Source organism: Canis lupus, chromosome 9 (assembly GCF_003254725.2).
Source record: "Canis lupus dingo isolate Sandy chromosome 9, ASM325472v2, whole genome shotgun sequence".
Classification (NCBI taxonomy): domain Eukaryota; kingdom Metazoa; phylum Chordata; class Mammalia; order Carnivora; family Canidae; genus Canis; species Canis lupus.
Genome location: NC_064251.1, coordinates 34535994 through 34559073, shown reverse-complemented (window position 1 = coordinate 34559073; position 23080 = coordinate 34535994). Strand labels below are relative to the sequence as shown.

The 23080-nt window shown below is 37.8% G+C and overlaps 2 protein-coding genes across 3 annotated transcripts in view; both read right to left on the bottom strand.

Moving 5' to 3' along the window:
* Window positions 1–13797, bottom strand: part of PPM1E (protein phosphatase, Mg2+/Mn2+ dependent 1E) — a 213465-nt gene extending 199668 nt beyond the window's left edge. The window contains exon 1 of the mRNA XM_025440887.3: window positions 13144–13797. Coding sequence (XP_025296672.1) covers window positions 13144–13604 — 461 coding nt within the window. The 5' untranslated portion in view covers window positions 13605–13797. The remainder of the gene's footprint in view (window positions 1–13143) is intronic.
* Window positions 13798–16805: 3008 nt separating this feature from the next.
* RAD51C (RAD51 paralog C) overlaps window positions 16806–23080 on the bottom strand; it is a 57364-nt gene continuing 51089 nt past the window's right edge. For both annotated transcript variants that reach the window (XR_003133800.3, XM_025440763.3), the window contains one exon: window positions 16806–17179. The gene's annotated coding sequence lies outside the window, so the exon portion shown is untranslated. The remainder of the gene's footprint in view (window positions 17180–23080) is intronic.

The following is a 23080-nucleotide window of genomic DNA, read 5'->3' as shown; positions in this document are numbered from 1 at the left end:
GGGGGAAGAAAAGAAAAAAAAAGAAAAGAAAAGAAAAGCCTGAACTAAGCAACAGCAGTGGTCAAAATTCAAGCAACTGTATTGTGTATCTTCATTAAAATTCTTCCCTATAGAATGAGCATGAAAATCATAAAATGAACTTCAAAGCTTTAACCTCTCATGTCAGTCTGATTCATGTCCTAGTGATAATCCTAATGGTGGAACAGAACCTAATATCAAATAAAACTGTTTGGACAAGCTCTCAATAAAATGTAGTAGCAACAAAATAAACAGGAGCAGCTTATAACTGCTACTAGTTTCACAATTATTTCAAGTGCAGGCAATGGTGATTCTCTGCAGTTTTACATTATTAGATAAGTCTTATAGAAAGATATTTAGATTTATCAACCCAAGATTAGAAAATATCCTGATAAAGAGCATTTAAATGCAAATTCACATTTATCTTTTTTAAAACACTGAAAATTGTTTCTAAATGCACAGTTAACTTTCCATGACCTTGAGAAGTTGGAAGATATTTTTATTCTTCTAATTGTATATATGAAGATTGTGAATATGACAAATGCAAGTAATAGATAAGACTATATTTATAAGCTGCCTTAACCAAAGGCTCTATGAACTGATAAATATTCACAATTGCCAGAAATCAAATCTAAAACCTTCAGAAGTCATTTCTATTGCAAAATCAGTAATAGCCTGATTGAACAACTGTCCCTCCATATTTATGTAATAACTTGCTAGGTTCAATAAGAATATGTTCACATGATTCTTGTCCTCTAGAAATTTGGCCTAAGAAATAATTTTATGTATTACATACTTCAAACACAATTTTATAAAAACTACATATATATATATATATATATATATATATATAATACACAAATACTTCAAATCCATACCAGACAAGAACTATAATATTTCTCTGGGAATTATGGGATCCCTGGGTGGCGCAGTGGTTTAGCGCCTGCCTTTGGCCCAGGGCGCGATCCTGGAGACCCAGGATCGAATCCCACGTCAGGCTCCCGGTGCATGGAGCCTGCTTCTCCCTCTGCCTGTGTCTCTGCCTCTCTCTCTCTCTCTCTCTGTGACTATCATAAATAAATAAAAAATTAAAAAAAAATATATTTCTCTGGGAATTTTATACATCATTATGGCATCAAGTCACCAGGAAAAAAATTATGTTTGATATTTTCTAACCAGCAGATTGGTCTTTCTTTTTCTTTGATGACTTAAATGAAGATAAGAAGTAATGGGCCTGGTCTTCCTCAGACCTATATACCAGAAGGTTAAGTCTTCAGTGAAGATATACACAAGGAATTAAGAATACTATCAATCTTTTAACTGGCTCATTACTCTCTATACAGTATTCTTCTTCAAACTTGTCATTGTTTACAATATTCTCAAATAACTGATGTGAAAACTCCTTTAAATCCCTGAATTTTTTTAAAGATTTTATTTATCTGAGAGAGAGAGAGAGAGAGAGAGAGAGAGAGAAAGAACCTGAATGGGTGAGGGGCAGAGGGAAAAGCAGACGCCCTGCTGAGCAGGGAGCCCAATGTGGGGATAGATCCCAGGATTCCAGGATTATGACCTGAACCCAAGGCAGACACTTAACCAATTTAGCCACCCAGGTACCCCTAGTCCCTGAAAACACTCATTTACAAAGTTGTGGAATGTTAATGAGAACTGTAAATATATTTCTGCAGCTAGTTGAAAATGTTAACAAATATACCAAAAATAACAAATTATGAAGCCAAACTCTTCTGTAATTCAAAGGAGAGACAAAGAAAATAATAGCAAAGAGAAAGAAGGGAATGAGAATAGGACTATACAAATCTGGAAAGGAAATGATCTGGTAGATTAAGCAGAGAAAACGTTGACCATTCATTTATTTATTCAACAAATAACTGCCTACCATGGGCCAAGACTTGCACTAGATGCTGAATACACAAAGAGCAATAAAACATTCTTTATCTGTTGCCCTCAGTCTGGAGAAGACACATTAAATAACTAATGCATGCATACATATGGGATTAAATTGTAGTAGTAAACAGATATGAAGAAAAAGTAAAGGATGTTATGAAAACCAAAAGTAAGACTTAATTTAGACCACAGGTAAGGAAACAGCTCTATGAGGAAGAGATACTTTAAGCCTACTGGTTGAGTTGGATAGTTGGGAGAGAAGGAGAAAAGTTTCCTGGGCAAAAAACCAAAAGTACAAAGGTCCTTAAGACAGAGTATGGCAGATTCTGGAACTAAATTAAGACCACTGTGATTGAAACATAATAACTGAGTACAAGCAGATGTGAGTCAAGATGAGGCCAGACAATTGCTGTATGGAAAACTATCAGAGGGAGGAGGGAAATGTGGAAGGAGAAATAGCAGTTTAGAGTAATGCTCCAGCCAGCTAAGGAAGAGCTGATGAAAACTTAACCAGGCCTGTCCAAATGGAGACAAAAAGAAATTGGTCAAGTATTTTGCTTTCATTTAGAAGATTTAAAAGGCCATTAAATGAAATAATTAAAATGCAGTCCCCCATCTAAAACAGTCCCCCAAAGATACCCAAGATGCCCCACTCTAACTGTTAAAATCTGTGGATACTAATGAAATATCACTGCTGTGATTGTGTTATACGACAAGTTGATCTTAAAATAGGGAGACTGGGACGCCTGGGTGGATCAGCGGTTGAGTGTGGTCGACTTGGTGTGATCCCAGAGTCCCAGGATCAAGTCCCACATCAGGCTCCTTGCGGGGAGCCTGTTTCCTCCCTCTGCCTATGTCTCTGCCTCTCTCTCTGTCTCTCACGAATAAATAAATAAAATCTTATTTAAAAAAAAAGGGGGGAGATTATTTCAGTGGACCTGATCCTAAAAAGCAGAGAATTTTCTCTGGCTGGCAGCAAGAGAAGCCAGGGAAGTTTGAAGCATAAGAAGGACTTGATATGCCATTAGTGGTTTGAAGATGAAGAGGGCCATGTGAGAAGGAATATGGATGGCTTCTAAGAATAATAATCAGCCCTGACAGCTGATTATGTAATAATAGTAATAGTAATCACCTGACACCCAGCAAGGACATAAGAACCTCAGATGTTTTATGAGGATCTAGATTCTGTTAACAATCTATACAGTCTTGGGAAGTGGAGTCTCCCCTGAGCCTCCAGATAATTGCAGTCTGGCCAACACTTTGGTCTTGACTTGAGACCTTAAGCAGAGAACCTAGCTGAATATTCCTGGACTTATGATCTACAGAACTGTTAAGATAATAATAGGTGTTTTAAACCACTATAGTGGTTTTAAACCACTGAGTTTTGGTAACACATTACACAACAACAGAAAACTAATAGAAAACTATTACCCTGTATACTCTGTGACAACTTAACAATTTGATAATTTAAATCTAAACCAAATTATTCTCGTCATAGAAAGAAATGCAGGAAAAATAAGTTCAGCTTGTTATTCTTCCAAAGACTAAATAAAGATGTGTTTGATGATTAGAGAACCCATTTAAATATGACTTTGAAATTCAATGTCAGATACATGTAATAGAATTAGTTTTTGTTTTTTAAAGATTTTATTTATTTATTCATGAGAGACACAGAGAGAGAGAGGCAGAGACATAGGCAGAGGGAGAAGCAGGCTCCACGCAGGGAGCCTGAAGTGAGACTTGATCCCCAGACCTTGGGATCACACCCTGAGCCAAAGGCAGATGCTCAACCACTGAGCCACCTAGGCATCCCAAGAATTAGTTTTTGTTATTACATCCAAATGTGCACCATTCAATATAGTGGCCACGAGACTCACGTGGCCACTAAAGTATTTGAAGTGTGATATTCCATAGTGAGATGTACTATAAGTATAAAAGATACATAAGATTTTGAAAACTTGGTATAAAAAATTAAAATAACTCAATAATATTTTAATATTGATTACATGTTTAAATAGTAATATATTTCAATATATAATATTTGGATATATCGGGTTAAATAAATTACTCAAACTAAATTCACCTATCTCTTCAATTTTTAACATGTGTTTAACAGAAAATTTTCAATTATATATGTGGTTCAGTTATTACTGGAAAGCATTGGTCTAGACTTTTAGGCAGGTGTCCTCTTCCAAAATGCCCTATATCAAGATCCCAATCAACTATAAGTAGTATCTTTCTATCATACTTCAGTGACATTAATGGCACACAGATGACTACTATGGCTGTTCAAAGAGTGAAAATACGGACAAACCAAACATCTCATACAAAGCAGTTGGACAAAGTAATTTGGCAATATCTAACAAAGTAAAAGTGTATGTAATTTCAATCTGACAATTCCCCTTTTAGGTATGTACCCAAGAATTCTATGAATATGCACAAGGAGACATATCCAAATTATAGAATTATTTGAAGGGCAGACAATGCCAGCTTCTCCACCAAAGTTTTGTGTTCTTTTTTCCATAAGTATAGAGTTGTTCTCGGTCCTGTTTGCTGTGAAATGTGGACCTGAGATGGTGCCAACGTGAGTTACACTCTAGTGAATGGAAAGTGAAAAGAATTATATTTGCCCCTTCTCAAGACTGGCTCCTAAAAAACTCCAATACCATTCTCCACTCTTTTGCTGGATGGATGTTGATGCATAAAGCAACCTTGGAAACCACAGGTTGAAGGTGACATACCCTCTATTAGCCGGGGTCCCTTAATCACTCTAGAACGCAGTCCTTTCTTCTCCACTGAAAGTTACTCTGTGAGCAAGAAATTAACACCGTGTGAAGCTTTGAGATTTCAGGATTTACCCATTTGAGCAGCCAGCATTAAACTAATATAGTGTATAATACACAAATATTAGAAATAACCCACGTCTGTCAATAGATTGGATAAATAAGTCATAGTACAATCGGACAATGGAATGCTACATAGTACCTAAAATGAAAAAAAAGAAAAAAAAAACTAGATCTCTGTATCAACATGAAAATTTTCAAGATAGCTAGTTACAAAACCAAAAACAAGTTAAAAAGCCCACCATATATTCAGACATACAAATGCATGGAGCAAAAATACAAAAATACAGAACAGAGGATACATTCCAAGAATTCCCAGACGGAAGAAAAAGGGAATGGGTTCAGAGAAGAGAGCGAAAACAAAGTTTTCAATTCCATACAAAATTTTTTATTTCCTTAAAATATTCCTAATAACCATAATTTGTTGAAACTGGATAATGAAATAAATAAAATTTTAAAAATTAAAAAAAGAAACTGGATAATGAGTATATGGATATTTTGCTTTATTATTTTATTTTGTAAATGTTTAAATTATTTCATAATACCAAAAATCTTTTTTTTAAAGATTTTTATTTATTTATTCATGAGAGACAGAGAGAGAGAGAGAGAGAGAGAGAGAAAGATACAGGCAGAGGGAGAAGCAGGCTCCATGCAGGGAGCCCAACATGTGACTTGATCCCAAGTCTCCAGGATCACACCCTGGGCTGAAGGCGGCACTGAGCCACCCGGGCTGTCCCCAAAAATCTTTTTTATGTATACATCTGCTTAGAGGGTAAATTAACTTGTTAGAGGACATTTTAAAATTATGTATCAAAAGCCTTAAATACTTAAATATCTTTTAACATAGTCCCAACACCAGAAATACATACTCTAAGGAAAATAAAGGTATGCTCAAATTATCAACATCACACTATTCTTAGAGTAACCCAAAACTGGTAACACCTAGAATGTCCAACAGAATTGTGATTAAATTACTGAGTATTCATTTTTAAATTACATAGGATATAATGGGAGGTAGGGTGAGATGTCTGGAGGTAAGGATGAAACAAGATGGCCACACATTGATCATTGCTAAGGCTGGATGATAAGTGGACTATTTTATTTTTTTATATACTTTAACTTTTCTGTAATAGGGTGCCTGGGTGGTTCAGTGAGTTAAGCATCTCTGCCTTCAGCTCAGGTTATGATCCCAAAGTAGTGGGATCAAGCCTACTTCTCCCTCTCCCTCTGCCTACAGCTCCCCCCACCCACCTTGTGCACTCTCTGTGTCAAATAAATAAAATCTTTTTAAAAAGTTTTCTCTATAATAAAAAGTTTTAACATAGTAAAATTCACTAAGTTTAAAAAAAATTTTTGCTAACTTTTTAAAAGCAGTTTAAAATACTAAGAACTATATTTATATATGTATTTATTTTTAGAACCATCTTTTTTAAAATCTCAGCTCATTCATTGGATCAGCAAATACTCTTTGTGTCATATATGGTACCTCTCATTATCAACTTAGGAATATGATGGCAAACATGTAGCTAATAATCTAACATGTAGCTAATAACCCAACTGCCTCCAAACACTTGCTCAGGCACCCTACCAAAATATTTGGAGCACCAGGCATGCATATATACACACACATACACATGCATGTATGTATGTATATGCACACAGATAAATTACATACGTACACACTCATGCATACATATCTGCACATTTGCACACACTCAACTCTCAGAAGTAATCTTTCTTTTTTTTTCTATTTTCTTTTTTTAAAAAATAAGCTCCATGTCCAACATAGGACTTGAACTCATGACCCTGAGATTCATGACCCTGAGATTAAGAGTCGCATGCTCTACTGACTGAGCCAGCCAGGCACCCCTCATCAGTAATATTTTGGTATTTCTTTGAGTAATCTGCATTTCACTATTTCACATAGTCTACTTAATAAACCCATTTTTGTTGATTTCTAATCAGATAGAATTGTATTATCTTTTTTAAAAAGTCTAATGTAGGGGCAGCCCGGTGGCTCAGTGGTTTAGCGCCACCTTCAGCCTGGGGTGTGATGCTGGGGACCCGGGATCGAGTCCCGTGTGGGGCTCCCTGCATGGAGCCTGCTTCTCCCTCTGCCTGTGTCTCTGCCTCTCTCTCTGTGTCTCTCATGAATAAATAAATTTTTTTTAAGTCTAATGTAGAGGTGGGGAAAAAACAAAAAATAAAAAATAAAAAAATTTAATGTAACTAAGTATGGGACAAACATAGGCTCTCAAGTGTTGCTGTTTCTTATGCTTCTAAGTATTATAGTCAACCCAAGATTTCTTTGCAAGAATTTTTAAAGCCAAATACCCATCTTATTAAAACCAGGAAATATAATCAAGAAGTCCGTATAATCAGTGCAGGTAAACTGCAATACATCATAATGTTCTGAAAATTGGAGGGAGGGCACACTGTTGACTCTTCTAACCTGTGAAACTTATATTTCATCAGTATACCTCATTTACCATGCTTGACATGAAATCAGTTGTCACACAGAACTGCCAACCTCAATCAATACAACATACACTAATAACACTTAATTTCATAATCTGTATACAATTTCATATTATATATATTTTGTATGCAAATAGATTTAATATTTTATTCTTTCTCTCCAATGGATTATTTTGGGTATACCTCATTTTGAAGACCACTGCTCTAGTAAAAGACATGCTACAAAAAGAATAATCACTGGGTATTCTAGAGAGGCAAATGGAAGAAAGATTTAACTCATGACTGCGGGTATGGTGAACAAAGTGTTGTTAAATGAAGACCTAAAGAATGGGTAAGGGACTAGATCAAGCACACTAGGGTAAGGGAGCATGGTATTCTAAGCAGAAGGAATACTGTTGTCATATGCAAAGATGCAGAGGTAAAATCAAACAGCACATTCAAACTAGTATATTAGCAATCTAAAATAGCTAAAGTGTAGTTTCTAGAGCTATAGAGGTAGAATGAAATAGGTGCTCAGTAAAAAGGAAAGAAAGAAAAGAAACAAAAGAAAAGAAAAGAAAAGAAAAGAAAGGAAAAAAAAGAAAAGAAAAGAAAAGAAAAAAGAAATAGGTACTCAGTGATTCAGAGATGATGGACGGGTAAGATTATAAAGCCTTCTTTGGATTTTATCTGAAGGGCAATGGAGAGTAAGAAATGAAGGTATATAATAAAGAATTTGGCCTTGCTCAAAGAAAAGTCTGGTCTTTGTTCTTGGCTTCTGGGAGGTAACCTCTAAACCCTGGAATTTCTGGAGTGATAGGTATGTCATTGTTATTTATAGTGAGCCCCTTGGACCACATGGTATCAGCCTGACCTCCAGTTCAGCCAATCAATCAATAAGTCTCAATAAAAACTCTGGACACTGAAGCTCAGGTGAGCTTCTTGCGCTGGAATACTCTATGTGTATTACCACACATCAATCCTGGGGAGGAGAGTATCATCTTCAATGCTGAAGACAATGAAAGAACATTTGAACTCCCTAAACTGTGCCCATGCAGGTCATCTTTTTGGCTGGTTCAAATTTGTATCTTTTCCCTATAATGAACAATATCCATTAGTAGAAGTCTTCAGGGATTTCTGTGAGTCTTTCTAGTGAATTATCAAATCTGAGGGTGGTTTTGAGATACTCCTAAACTTACAGTTGATGTCAGAAGTGAGGGTGGTCTTGTGTGGACTCTTCCCTCTTTGTAGTTGGACCCTAACTCCTTGCAGCTGGGATCAGAAGTCTTGGACAGACTTGGTAGTCTGCAGGACTGTGCCTTTAGCCTCGCAGTTTGGCTAACTTTGGGAAAAGAGTAAAAATGTTTAAGCAGTAGGTGACAATTAGACAATCCACATAATCTAGATTCTGGAGGAATCACTTTGGCTATACTGGGAAGAATATATTGGAGAAGAGTAAGACTGGCAAAAGATGACAATGACAGCAGGAATTGAGAGAGAGCTATCTATGAGATAATTACAAGGCAAAATTGATAGAACATGAGGGGTGAGACAAAGAGAAATCAGGAATGGATCCACCAGAAAAAGAATCAGGTTTTAGTTTTATTTTGGGGGAGACAGAGGATTGAATTAGGTATTGAACAGTTTGAGAAGCCTTTTAGATATTTAGGTAGAACTGTTCCACTAGCAGTCAAACCTGAGACAGAGACAGCAGTGGGAACCATTAGCATTATAACAAATAACCAAACTCATAGGAGAAATTGATATTGACTACAAGCAAGTCACCAGAGTTGAAAAGGCTAAGGACCAAACAACAATATTAAAGTATAGTCAGAACTCACAGAAAAGCAGCAGCCTGAGAGACAGGAATAAAACCTGAAAACTATGGTTAACAATGAATGCTTGAAATTTTTCTTTTTGCTCATGAAAACTTTCTCCACTTCTTATAGTGAACACTACTTCTTAACAAGAAAAAAGGTGTAGTTTTATATAAAACTTGCATCCATTTATTTTTCTATTTATATATGTAAAAATGAGATAAAGTTGTAATTCTTTTCTGGCCTATCTCAAATTTATGATTCACGTAATTCAATATAACTGAATTATTAGTGTCTAAAACTAAAGATTTTCTTTTCCAAGATATTTTAAAAGTGCCTCCCACCCCTCATTATTATCTGGAACTATTTAACTTCACCAGGCTGCTGGAATATCTGGCTCCCCATCAACAAGTCCAACCAAGGGACTCCTGGGTGGCTCAGCGGTTGGGTGCCTGCCTTCGGCTCAGGCTGTAATCCCAGGATCCAAGATCAAGTCCCGCATCAGGCTCCCTGAGAGGAGCCTCTTTCTCCCTCTGCCTGTCTCTGCCTCTCTCTCAGTCTGTCTCTCATGAATAAATAAATCTTAAAAAAAAAAAAGAAGTCCAACCAAGACTAAATGAATAACTGAGGAAACAATTATTCTAAAAATGTAATGACATATAGCTCTAGTAAAGACTAGTAAAGAAAAAGTATGTGTTTCTTCTGGATTAAAACAAGTAGATTTATCCCCAATATAGTGTAGACAAAATACACAGTATTGACCCATGTAACCTATGCCATGTAGCCTAAAAGTCACATCTGCTATAAGATCAGTTAGAAGCTTTTATTTGCAAATTATTTCAAAGCTATAAAATATCTCATTTCCACCTTTTCAAAGACATTCTCTTATTAACCTCAGAAATCCTAATACTATGTCACTAGAAAATATTTATTTTAATCTCTTGGGGGACATTTAAGCATAAAGTAAAACAGATACTTTTATACTAGCAGCTAAAGGTTCTAAACCATTGGACTTTTTAATTGACAACAGACCAGTAAAAACAGTTCTAAAATATTATATGTGTTTATTATTGATTCTTAGGGTTCGATAAACTGAAAAAAAAATTTTAATGATCCTTAAGAAGGTATTTATAACCCATAACTGAAGTCCTTCTCAACTAATGAGATTTTTGCTATTTTCAAATTGTTGTTCTTATTCTTTCAAAATGTTACATGTTGCTTTTATCTGGTAGAGAAATATCTAAGTATTCCCCATTTTGAAGGCAAAAATTTTATCCCAATTACTACTCTGAAAAATTGTTAAGTTGCTAATTATAACTATATTTTGTCTACTGAAACCTTGATCCTTTACTTAAGTAATTGCTTATCCCAAGTTAGTCTCAACTTTGAGTTTACCAAAATGAAGAATGTTAAATACATCTGCTGTTCCTATTCTAAAATTCTTGAGAAGCAACATATTGAGAAAACCATTCACTATGTTTTAATTTTCAGTGTATACATAAAACAATGAGAAGATAAGCACCTTTATTTCTTTACTTCAGAGAATCTCAGTCTGTTTAGCAGCTAAATATATTTCTAAAATCCTGACAGAAAACACACACTAGAGACTTATAAAACTGGTATTAAATGCAGTCTTATTTTCTTCTTATCCTAATCCCAACTACCAAATTGGTGAATATATAGTTCAGGTAGCTCTATTTAAGAATTTCAGCAACATTTGACAAGCATGACAGAGCTTTCAAAGTATATTACAAATTCCCAAAATAATGATTGGTATTTGAGAAAATATTTTGGGAAAAAAAAAATCACTTTCCCCAAACAAGCAATTTCAACATATATCTAATCAGAATTACTTCAAAATATTTCCTAAGAAATTTGAGGAACCACAATTTCAAATATATAGGGGTTTGCAGTTCAGAGATTATTTTGAGAAATGTCAGAATTACTTGTATAAAAATTGTCATTTCTAAATTTAGAACCACTTTTATCATCTGTAAAATAAAGTGCTTAGACAGAAAACTGATCTACCTCTACAGTGTCTTCCAATATGGACTGTGACTGATATGATTTTCTTTTATAAATAAAAAATAATTGTTAATTTAAAAGTATATCTTTTACACAATGAGGGGCTTTTTTTGCTTTTCTTAATCTGTAAAGGATCTTGAAGATACTTTATATAAACAAGCCAGCCATTTTATATCTGAATAAAAATAGGTTAATAGCTTTTTGCACAAAACACAGTAAAAATGATGAAATCTCTGATTTATGGTGAAATAATATTTTCTAACTTTGCTAGTTTTACTTCAAATCCAAACTTCTGTTCTCAAATGGCCATTTTATCATTTGAATAATTTTTCTAATTTTATGCATACTGAAATTAATCTTGCTTTCTTTCCATATGGAAAAACATATCTACTTACCATCTTATCATCTTCATATAGATTTCATTAAAAAAAAAAAAACTGCTTGAATGGCAAATGACCGTTGCTGTTCTAATCTAATGACTCTCTTTTTGAGGGACCTTCTCTAATGTTTAAATGTATTTCTTTAATACTGACACTGCATTTGTAAAGGTAAGAACTGCCAAAATAGAATTAGTCTGAGGCTGAGATAAATTCCTCCACTTTGGCAAGTATTTCCAATTTATTTTAAGCAGGAAGTTTTAAGTGTCTTTATTTAGTGTTTAAAAATGACGTTTCATATGCCCTTTTCTCTGACAGTTTACAAACACCAGGAAGAAATAACTTGAAAATGTTAATACTGTTTATCCCTGGTGGTGGTATTACACGCCATTTTATTTATTTTGTATTTCCCAGAAAGCATTATTACTTTGGTAATCGGATAATATTTCAAAATTAAATTTTAAATAGCTTATAAAGTGTACAACATCAACACAATCCACCTCTCCAGCAGTTAGGTCAAATGCCTTTCCCCTATTGATAAGCTTCTGCTTTAACAGGAAGAATGATTTGATCAGGTGCCTGTTAGGTTGGATGAAGACCTGACATTTACTTTCTAGGCCCTTCTTTTAAGTTTTAGACTTTGAACTTAATTGCAGTGAGTCTTGCAGCAGTAAACTTTTGGGGTGCGAGGGGGCCAGAGTAACATCTTTCAATGCAACTACTAGCAAAATGTCAGGAGACTCAGGTTTACCAATGTTTTGAGAGACTTGTCAGTATTCTCCTGTCATTTCAGAACAATTCCATTTAGAAAGAAAAGCAATTGTAAACCGTTTCTATTTCAAGCCCATAAAAACCCGAACTGGAATGAAAGGCAAAGCCTTGACCTTTCTATTTTAGACTTTCATCTGTGTAGCTAAGCCATCTGCTTTCTCTCCCCTACCCCATCTACTTAATGGACTGAAAATACTGCACCTAATTGCAATTTTATCAAACCAGCCTGACTTTTCCACTTTAACGAATTAGGACTGTCTTTCACCTGAAGACTCGCTCGTAAAAAATGTGCTTATTACCCTTCCTTCTCAATTCCTTCCGACCTCCCTCAATTATGAGTTATCAAATGTCTTTAAGATACTCGGCTTCCGTGGATTAAGCCATCCATGGATAAGCTGAAGGAAAATCTACTCCTGTGTCTCCTCCTGTGGCTATTAGGCCGGTATTACCATCACTGTGGTTGCGGTTACGCAGGAGGCACCTCGCAGCTCAGCCTAGAAAGGAGCCGCGTCCCTCCGCCGCTAGACAACAGGGGACTCAGGCTGGGAAAAGACAGACCCGGGTGGGAGGAAAACCTCCAAGAGAAAGAAAGGAGCTGGCAAGAAGAGCGAGCCCGTAAGACTGGAAGAAAGGACCTTCCGAAGCACGAAGGGAAAAGGGTATTTGTCAAGTGAGGCAAGAAGTGGGTGACGGAGGTGCAGCGGCACGAAGGGGCCGGGCCGGCGGGAGGGCGCCGGGGGCGGCTCCCCGGTCAGGCAGGAGGCGCGGGGGCCGAGGCGGGCGTGGGCTGCTCGCAGCGACCGCCGGAGTCGGAGCAGCTGGGGCGCTTCCGAAGGCGCGAGGCGCGGGTGAGGGGGTGAAGAGAGGGAAAGAGAGCGGTTGAGGGGCCGAGAGAGCCGCGGGCCCACCCCCAGCCAAGCCCCGCTACTTAACTATTTGTAGAGCTGCTGCAGGCACAGGTCCAGGCTCTCGCCCTCCACCTCCTCGCGGGTGATGCGCTCCGACAGCGGCCGCGGGAGCGGGGGCAGCGGCGGCAGCTGGGGCTGCGGCGGCGCCGGCGGCACGGCCGACTGACCCCGGGCTGCCGCCGCCTCCTCCTCCTCCTCGCCCTCCGCCGCCGCCGCCGCCTCTTCCTCCACCGCCTCCTCCTCGGGCTCGGGGTCTTGTTCGTGCTCTTGCTCCCCCTCCTCTGTCGCGGCTACGGTGGCCGCCTCCTCCCCGGGGTCCTCGACCGAAGCCTCGGCCGCCTCAGCCGCGACCAGTTCGGGCTCGGGCTCCGACTCGGGTTCGGGTTCCGGCTCGGGCTCGCCGCCACCGCACGGTCCGCGAAACTCGCCCAGAAATAGCTCCAGAAAGCGCCGGTAAGTTTTCTCCTCAGGGCTGCAGCCGGCCATCGTTGCTCATGCCCCAGGGCCGACCGGGAAGTGGGTGGGGGGGAAGTCCAGGAAGGGGAGGGGGCTGCTCTCGAGCCTCGAGCTCCCGCAAAGGCTGTGAACGGCCGCACCGGCACGAGCGATCAGCACTAGGTTGCCTGGAGAGGGCTCCCGCAGGCGTGCGCGCCGCCGAGCGCGGACGTGCGCGGCCCGGGGGCGGGGGCGGAGCGCGCCGCCCCCCTCTGGTCTGGAGGGAAAGTTGGTGGCGGGCGCGCGCGCAGGGTCCAGCGGCGGCCCACCCGCCAGCCCTCCGCAGAGCTCAGCCCACGCTGCCTAGAGACTGTCGCCATGGCAACCGGCTCTAATTAAGAATTTCAGGGTCCCTCCCGTCGAGCCCGCGGAGTCGAAAGGACACTCGACTCGCCCGCTCTCCAACTCTGCATATCTTTTTTGTATGGATACCCTAGCCTCAAGTGGGTAAGAGTGAACTAAGACATCTCCAAGTCTAGCTGTTGGTTCTCATTTGGATTGGATTTACCTCAGTTTTCCTTATCTATCCCTGCCTTGCCTTTGCGTAGGTATCTGTTCAAACACCTTTTGTTGTTGATGACTCTAATAAGTAGTTTGGGGGAAAGGGGACATCAAACACCTGTCAAGTAGTAGGTTCCTTTGCATATATTCTCTCATTTGATAAAATGAAGAAAGTGCTGTTATCCTTATTTTTCTTTTTTTTTTAAGATTTTATTTATTTATTCATGAGAGATAGAGAGAGAGAGAGAGAGTCAGAGACACAGGCAGAGGGAGAAGCAGGTTCCATGCAGGGAGCCCCACGCGGGACTCGATCCCGGGGCCCCAGGATCACGCCCTGGGCAGAAGGCAGACACTCAACCGTTGAGCCACCCAGGCATCCCTATCCTCATTTTTCAAAAATAGGAAACAAAATTAATATTAAGTACTTTACCTACTTCAAGGTTTCAAAGCTACTAGCTGTGTCATGGTAATTAGAACCCAGATTGTCAGCCTTCAAAGCATTCTAGAACCTTTTTCCTTTACTCTTCGTTGTTTCTCGAGACTCAACACTGCAATATGTCTATAAAGACTTGTTTTTAGGGCTTTATAGTTTACAAGTTGTTTTTATACCTTTAATTCTTACAATAACACCTCAAGGTAGAAGACATCATTATCATTATGATTCCATTTTATAGATGTGAAAACTGTGCCATAAAGACATGGTGACTTTGCTCAAGGTCACACACAAATGATGCAACAAAGACTAAAATTCAAGTCTTTTTACTGCAAAGCCATTCGTTTTCTAGCATTCCAAGACACCCCTCCGTAGTCTCTGCATAATACATATTATACCTTATACATAATATGTCCTGTTTGTACATTTTCTTTGCTCTTCTTCCCCATCCCTCGAGCTTCTTTTCTTTCTTTCTTAGGTTGAAACTGAAACAACTTTAAATGATCCTAATTTTCTTACCAAACTACACACAAACCTATTATTTTCAAGCCTTACTGAGGGGGGTGGGAGAGGGAGAAGCTGTGTTGTTATACAGCTGTATAGATGATAGCATCATTACTGCATACTGCCATGTCCATGGCAACATATAATTCAGCAAAAACATAGTGATTCTTTCTCTACTTGGAAAAACATGTTCACAAATTATCCACCCCATCCTCTCCATTTATTGTTTCAGTTAGATGTAGGGTCTGAAATACTGTTTCTAGTTGGTTATTAATGGAAGAAGGAGTCTCTGTGCCAACTGTTTTCATATAATACTGTATTCTAAATCCCTGACCTGATACTGTTATTTTAAGATTAAGTGGGTTGAGCTCACTAATGTACATTATGGCATCATGTAAAATAGACATCCATTCTTTCTCCTAGTTCGAGATTAAATAATACATGATAGAAAGTGTATAGTGAGTAATGCATGAGTCCTCTATAACTATTTATTTTTGTCTCAAAGGTAAATAGAAAGACCCAATAAATAAATCTGTTTCCAGACAAGCTAAATATATTTATACATATTTTGTTTAAAAAATCGCCAGTTTAGAACTTTTCTGAGATGCCAAGAAAGCCTTTAAACTTCTCATTTGTCTGTTTTCAATCCACCTGTTAATTTACATTTCAGTGTGTCTAGAAAAGATTGACAAAACTTTTAAGACTCAAACCTAAATGTCCACAGCTTTACCTTCCAACAACATAACTGTTTAAAATCTCAGAATTTGACATGTCATTTAGTTCAAGTGGCATAGCTGTCAACTATAACAATTTATACCAAACTACACCTTCCTACTTTGTAATGTAGTTACCTCCCTCATCTAGATGACATTTATTTGTGACATTAATTTATGACTCAACTCACATATCAAAGGGAAGTGTTATATGTTGGGAAACATTACTACTAAAAGTAAAAGAAAAGCCCGCACCTCTATATTGCTATAAATGAGAGGTGTGTTTGCTTATATTAATAAAGATATTTCTTCACAAATATGGATCCTATTGCATTCATTTGACAGAGTACCTTTACCAGAAGGCTGCTGACAGCAGTGCTGGGATCTCAGAGCAGCTGTGTAGGATGATTTTGCCATTGTCAAGAAATCTTTTTAGTCATTATTTTCCATTGCTTTACTTTCCTTTTCAGTTCCTCTTCTCCTACACTTTCCTTTTTTTTTTTTTAAAGCAATTTTTTTAAATTTTTTTTAATTTATTTATGATAGAGAGGGGGGGGGGGCAGAGACACAGGCAGAGGGAGAAGCAGGCTCCATGCACCGGGAGCCCGATGTGGGATTCGATCCCAGGTCTCCAGGACCGCGACCTGGGCCAAAGGCAGGCGCCAAACCACTGCGCCACCCAGGGATCCCCCTCCTACACTTTCCTAATCCCCTTTCTTACTATCTAAAATATTGAGCTATAAAACCACGTGTATCGAGGGTATTTAAATTTTTTGAGGGTGTTTTGTTTTGTTTTGGTCTTCCTAAGATTTGCTCTCCTTCTAACCCTTAGCTCTTTAGAGGAAATGCACAATGTCCTTTCATGGACATTCAGAGTAATGATGATATCTATAAAATTAAAAAGAATTGTTGAGTTTGGCAGTTTCTTATCAGATAACCCAGCGATTCCTCTCCCAGATATTTACCCACAAGAAATGAAAACATGTTCACCAAATACACGTACACACCACATACACACACACAAAAAAAAAAACTTGTAAAAACTGTTCACAATAGTTTTATTTAAATAGCTCAAACTTGGAAATAACCCAGATATTCATTAATAGGTGAGTGAATAAACAAATTGTGGTGTATTCATACAATAGTCTACTACTCAGTGGTAAAACGAAATTACTGAGAAACACAATGTAGATGAATCCCAAAAACATGCTGAGTGAAAAAAAAATCCAGGCACAAAAGAGTACATACTATCTGATTCCATTTACATGAAATTGTAGGAGCACCTGGGTGGCTCAGTCGGTTAAGCATCTGCCTTCAGCTCAGGTCGTGATTCTGAAGTGCTGGAATCGAGTCCCTGCGGTGCCCGGAACCTGCTTGTCCCTATCCCTCTGCTGTTCTCCCTGCTTGTGCTCTCTCTGTGAAAAAAACAGACAGGGATCCTTGGGTGGCTCAGCGGTTTAGCGCCTGCCTTCGGCCCAAGGCGTGATCCTGGAGTCCTGGGATCGAGTCCCACATCAGGCTCTCTGCATGGAGCCTGCTTCTCCCTCTGCCTGTGTCTCTGCCTCTCTCTCTCTGTGTCTCTCTCATATATAAATAAATAAAATATTTTTTAAAAAAAGAAAAAACAAAAAAGCCAAAAAAAAAAAAAACCTACATGAAATTCTAGAACAGGCACCATAGTAATCTATGGTGACAGAACGGGCAAAACTAATCTATGGTGGTTGCCTGCAACTGAGGTGGGGTGGGAGATTGATGAGAAAGGAGTAAGAAGATATTGGAGGGGGTGGGAGATTAAAATATTCTATATCTTTAAAAAAATAAATAAAAATAAAATAAAATATTCTATATCTTGACTGGTCACATATATATATTCATTTGTCAAAATAATTAAAGTGGGGCATCTGGGTGGCTCAGCATCTCTTTTTTAAAAAAATATTTTTTATTTATTTATTTATTTATTTATTTATTTATTTATTTATGTATGTATTTAAGAGAGAGAGCACTTGAGTTGAGGGGGTTGCAGAGGGAGAGAGAGAATCTTTAAGCAAACTCCCCACTGAGCACTGGAGCCTGATGCAGGGCTTGATCCCAGGGCCCTAAGATCATGACCTGAGCTGAAATCAAGAGTCAGAGGCTAAAAAAAAAAAAAAAAAAAGAGTCAGAGGCTTAACTGATTTAGCCACCCCAAGTGTCTGACTCTTGATCTCAGTTCAAGTCTTAATCTCAGGGTCATGAGTTCAAGCCTAGCCTGGGGCCTACTTAATAAAAAAAATTTTTAATAAAATAAAATAAATATACATTAAAATGTACATTTTTATGTAACAGTATTGTAAGTAAATTATACCTCAATAAAGTTGATTTTAGGGCAGCCCCGGTGGCTCAGCGGTTTGGTGCCACCTTCAATCCAGGGCATGATCCTGGAGACCTGGGGTTGAGTCCCGTGTCAGGTTCCCTGCATGCAGCCTGCTCTGCCCTCTGCCTCTGTTTCAGCCTCTCTCTCTCTCTCTCTCTCACTCCGTGTCTCTCATGAATAAATAAATAAAATATTTTTTAAAAAGTTGATTTTAAAAGTTAAACAGAATTGATTAATGTGTTAGTCCTTGTCCTTTTTGCTCTTATATCCATTCCTTCTCCCCCTTTGCTCTGTATTGTAGGGAGGCTGAAACTTTCAGGCTATAGTCACAAGGTTCCTTGACAGTTGACTTCCAGCTGAAATTTGCATTGGCAGGAAATTGGAAGGTGGCAGGAAAGGTGAAAACCAGGATATTTATTCCCTGTCCCCTATCTCAGTTCTAATGCCTGCTGCATCTCCTTGGTAACTTTGCTCCTCCTGAACATGTCTATTGAAATTCCAGCTTTTGCCTACGATACCAGTCTCTGAATTCCAGAAACATCTTCTTCCATTTGTCCATCAGCCTACAGATGATAGTGGCTTCTAGCTTCCTAATCTTGCCTGCTATGGACTCAATATTTGTGTTCTCCCAAAATTCTTATGTTGAAATCCTAACACCCAAGGTGACAGTATTAGTAGGTGGAGCCTTTGGAAGGTAATTAGGTCATGAAGGTTTGGTCATAGGATTAGTGTTCTTAAAAAAGAGGCTCAAGAAAGACCCTTCTCCCTTTCTACCACATGAAGACAGAGTAAAAAGATGGCTTTCTGTAACCAGACACTAAATCTGCCAGAACCCTGATCTTAGACCTTCCAGCCTCCAGAACCATGAGAAATACATGTTTGTTGATTATAAGCCACCCAGCTTATGATATTTTTGTTATAGCTGCCCAAACAAGACTGTCTCACCTTCCCTTTTGACTTTTCAGCTCTTCTATCACTTGTATAACAAATTTCCTGTATTCTATTCCTTGATTTCTTAACTGGATCTCAACTGATGCAATAACAAATACAACTTTAAAGAACCATAAAATGGATTATATATATATAAAATAAGTACAAAGGGATTAAGCAGACATTAAAGCAAGTTTAGATCTTCAAAGTTGCTTCTGAAACATTGAGCTTACTTGAAGTTAGCAGTAAATGATTTCCTAGAATTAAAACTTATGATAGGTTGCCAGTGGTTCAAGGGAAGTGGGAAAGGATGAATAGATAGCACACAGGATTTTCAGGGCAGCAAAAACTATTCTGTATGATACTATAATGGTGGACACATATCATTAGACATTTACGAAGGCCCACAGGATATATAACATAGTGAACCCAAATGTGAACTGTGTACTTTAGTTAATAATGAATTGATTCAATTATTGGCTCAATTATAACAAATGTACCTAACTAATGTAAGATGTTAAATAACTGGGGAAACTGGGAATGGGAGAGAAGACATATATATGAGAACTCTCCATCCTTTCTCCTCCTTTTTTGGTAAATCTAAAACTGCTCCAAAAAATAAAGTCTATTAATTTTAAAAAGGTAAAATATTTGACACGTGGTAAATAACTGGTACTTGTAACTAAGAAAAATCTATTTCTTAGTTTATCTTCACTCTTTTGTACACTATTCTAAAATATGCCTTATCTCTTTATAAAAAATAGAAATACTATTTCCAAAAAACCCTCAATTTTATTATTGCCAATTATAAAAAGCTATCAACTTGAAATTGATGCCATATCTCAAATGACAAAACAAATGTTTTTATATTTTTGAAAAAGTGTAGTAATAATAAAATATATAATCTTAGGTCTAGTGCCTAGGAAAATGTTTAAGGCCAGGCCTAATGATGAATGTTAAAATGTAAATATAAGGATGTGTAATTTTTCACTCATATTTTAAAAATTGAATGGAAGGATGACTAATGTGTAAGTACTTATTAAGATATTAAATCAGGGGACACCTGGGTGGCTCAGTGGCTGGGCATCTGCCTTTGGCTCAGGGCATGATACCCGGGGTCCTAGAATCAAGGCCCGCATCAGGCTCCCCACGTGAAGCCTGCTTCTCCCTCTGCCTGTGTCTCTGCCTGCCCCTCTCTCTCTCTCTCTCTGTCTCTCAAGAATACATAAATAAAAATCTTAAAAAAAAAAAAAAATATTAAATCAGTTGTGTTGTCAAACTGACCAGTAGGGAGCAATAGAATACTTGACAACTGAAAAAACTGAGCACATAGAAGTGTTTTCAAATAAGAATTTCTTCCTCCTTTCTCCTCAATATACCCTAGCTACATATTTTCCATTCTAAATCAATAACTTTAAAATAATCTCCATTTGCTGCCAAAAATATGACTGCTATATTAATTTTTATTCCCTTTCTATTGCTAGCTAATTGGTCATATTGCAGCAACAGTCCAAAGCTGTCAAAATTAAAATTCATGTCAGGCAATAACAGGCCTACATGCACTATTTCATTGGTTTTAACAAGCAAAGAAGTCCCCCAAACAGCCTCTTTTTTCTTACTGTTTTAATCACTACTGATAACAATCTTTGTTTTTATCTAGCATAGTTCTTTGAGGAACCAAAATTGTGAACTTATTACAACATGCTTATGAAAGAGGAAGCGGGCAGGGGTCCGTGGTAATTTCTGATGAAGGCACTATAAACGGCTAATATGTGGTATATGCCTTCTGTAATTAATGGTTCTTCTAAAATGAATTGACTCTATTAAAAAATGTACTTCAATATTTTGCTACTGGTTTCCACTTTATAGAAACTAAAAAGTGCTTTATGGTGGTAAAAATCTATATAATCATTTCCCTGTATATATTTACTTACAGTAATTACACTGCAAGAATTGAGACTGATATTGGTCATGTTCTATTTTAATCACCAAATGCCCATTACCACTCTGGAGCATTCATCAAAAAATCCAACTGCTTTTTAAAATAAAAATGAAATAGGCAACTAAATATGAAAACTTCATAAAGGTGTCTTCTATGCTCTGAGAGTTCTTAACACCTTATTCTTTATTGAGTGTGAATCTAATGGAATTGAGCCACAATGACATTTGTGACTAGAAGGGAAGATGGAAATGATTCCATTAACCTAGAGTGCTGTAACATATGGTAATCATAGGAGGTAGAATAGCTGTGTTGGACAAGGGTAGAGGTAAGCCATGTGGCACAGACATTATCAATTACCACACATGGCAACCATGCTGACACAATGTATCTTCTCCAAAAAGGAAATGATTTTGGGCATATGAAGCCGTTTGTTGCCTTATGAAAGAGTGATCTATAAATGACATATCTGGCACCAATGTAGCACACGTGGTTTCTAGTTAATCCTGCAAGTTGAGGACAATTAAGATTTGATAAACCTCCATATACCTAAATAACAGTACAATACATTGCAGTTATTTGAACAAAGGCAGCTAATCAAAATATTTAGCAAAATAAATTTGGGTCCTTCATGTATAAAATTATTTTTCAAATATCTTTTTAAATTATCATATAAAATTTTGGAATTTTGTATCTCTGGAAATATATGCCAATACATGAAATTATTGGTATAAAACCTATGGGATAGGCAAAAGGTCAACTAAGGTGTACTGGGAGATGGAATTACAGTAATTGTAATTGCTCCCAGGTTTGACAAAAATACTGAATTTGAAAGAAACATGATAAAAATTGTTCTAAGAAAATTTGATATATAAACATTCTTTCAGATGAGTGCAGGGTAGATTGAAGAAGAGACACTGAAGGCTGAAAGATCAGTTGGGCAGTGGGAGAGAATGAGAACACAGAAGAGAATGATTCATTGGGAATGAAAATGAAAATAAAGAGAAGCTAAAAGACACTGTACAGGAAAATCTGAAATTCTACGGTTTCACCTGAAGACATAACCTACCCAGGGAGGCTCTCAAGAAGCTGTTCTGGATGTCTGTTGCTGCATAACTACCTCAAAACTTAGTGGCTAAAACAAAAACCATTTTATAGTATTTCACAGTATTTGTAAGTTGACTGGGTCAGCCAGGTGGTTCTCATCTGTAGGTCTCATGAGGTTCCAATCAGATAGAAGTTAATAGGAGATAAAGTCATCTGAAGATTCAAATGAGCTAGATGTCCAAGAGAACTCGCTTAGATTTTACTTTTTTCATTATATTGAAAAAACTGAGTGAAAAATGGCTAATATGTACATTGTTTTCTAGATACTCATTTGACTGTGTTGCCAAACCAAGAGTTGAAGCTGGCTATAAACTGGGTCTTCAGCTGGGCCTATCAATTTTAATGCCTGCACATAACATCTCCAACATGATAGCCTTAGAGTAGTCAAATTTCTTACATGGTGGCTCAGTGTTCCAAGAGTGAGTATTCAGTAAACATGACAGAAAGTGCATAGACTTTTATAACCTGGTGTCATAAGTTAATAACATCACTTCAGTGGTACACTATTGGTCAAAGCAGTAATAGGCCCATTCAGATTCAAGACAAAGGGACAAAATATATCCCACCTCCTGATGAGAAGAGTATCAAAGAATATTCTAAAACTACCATAGTGACAATTACCTGCATGAATTTATGACAAAGTATAGCCACTTGAACTTGGAGGTTCAGAAGTGTGATTGTTCCAACCTTAATTACACAGAAGGATGTTAACTAACAAATCTCAAAAGAAACTGGGCAGCCTGGGTGGCTCAGCAGTTTAGCACCGCCTTTGGCCCAGGGCGTGATCCTGGAGACCTGGGACCAAGTCCCGTGTCAGGCTCCCTGCATGGAGCCTGCTTCTCCCTCTCCCTGTGTCTGTGTCTCTGCCTCTCTCTCTCTCTCTCTCTCTCTCTCTGTATGTCTCTCACGAATAAATAAATAAAATATTTTTTAAAAAAAGAAACTGATATATAAAAATCACAATAACATACAAATTTACAATGAGAA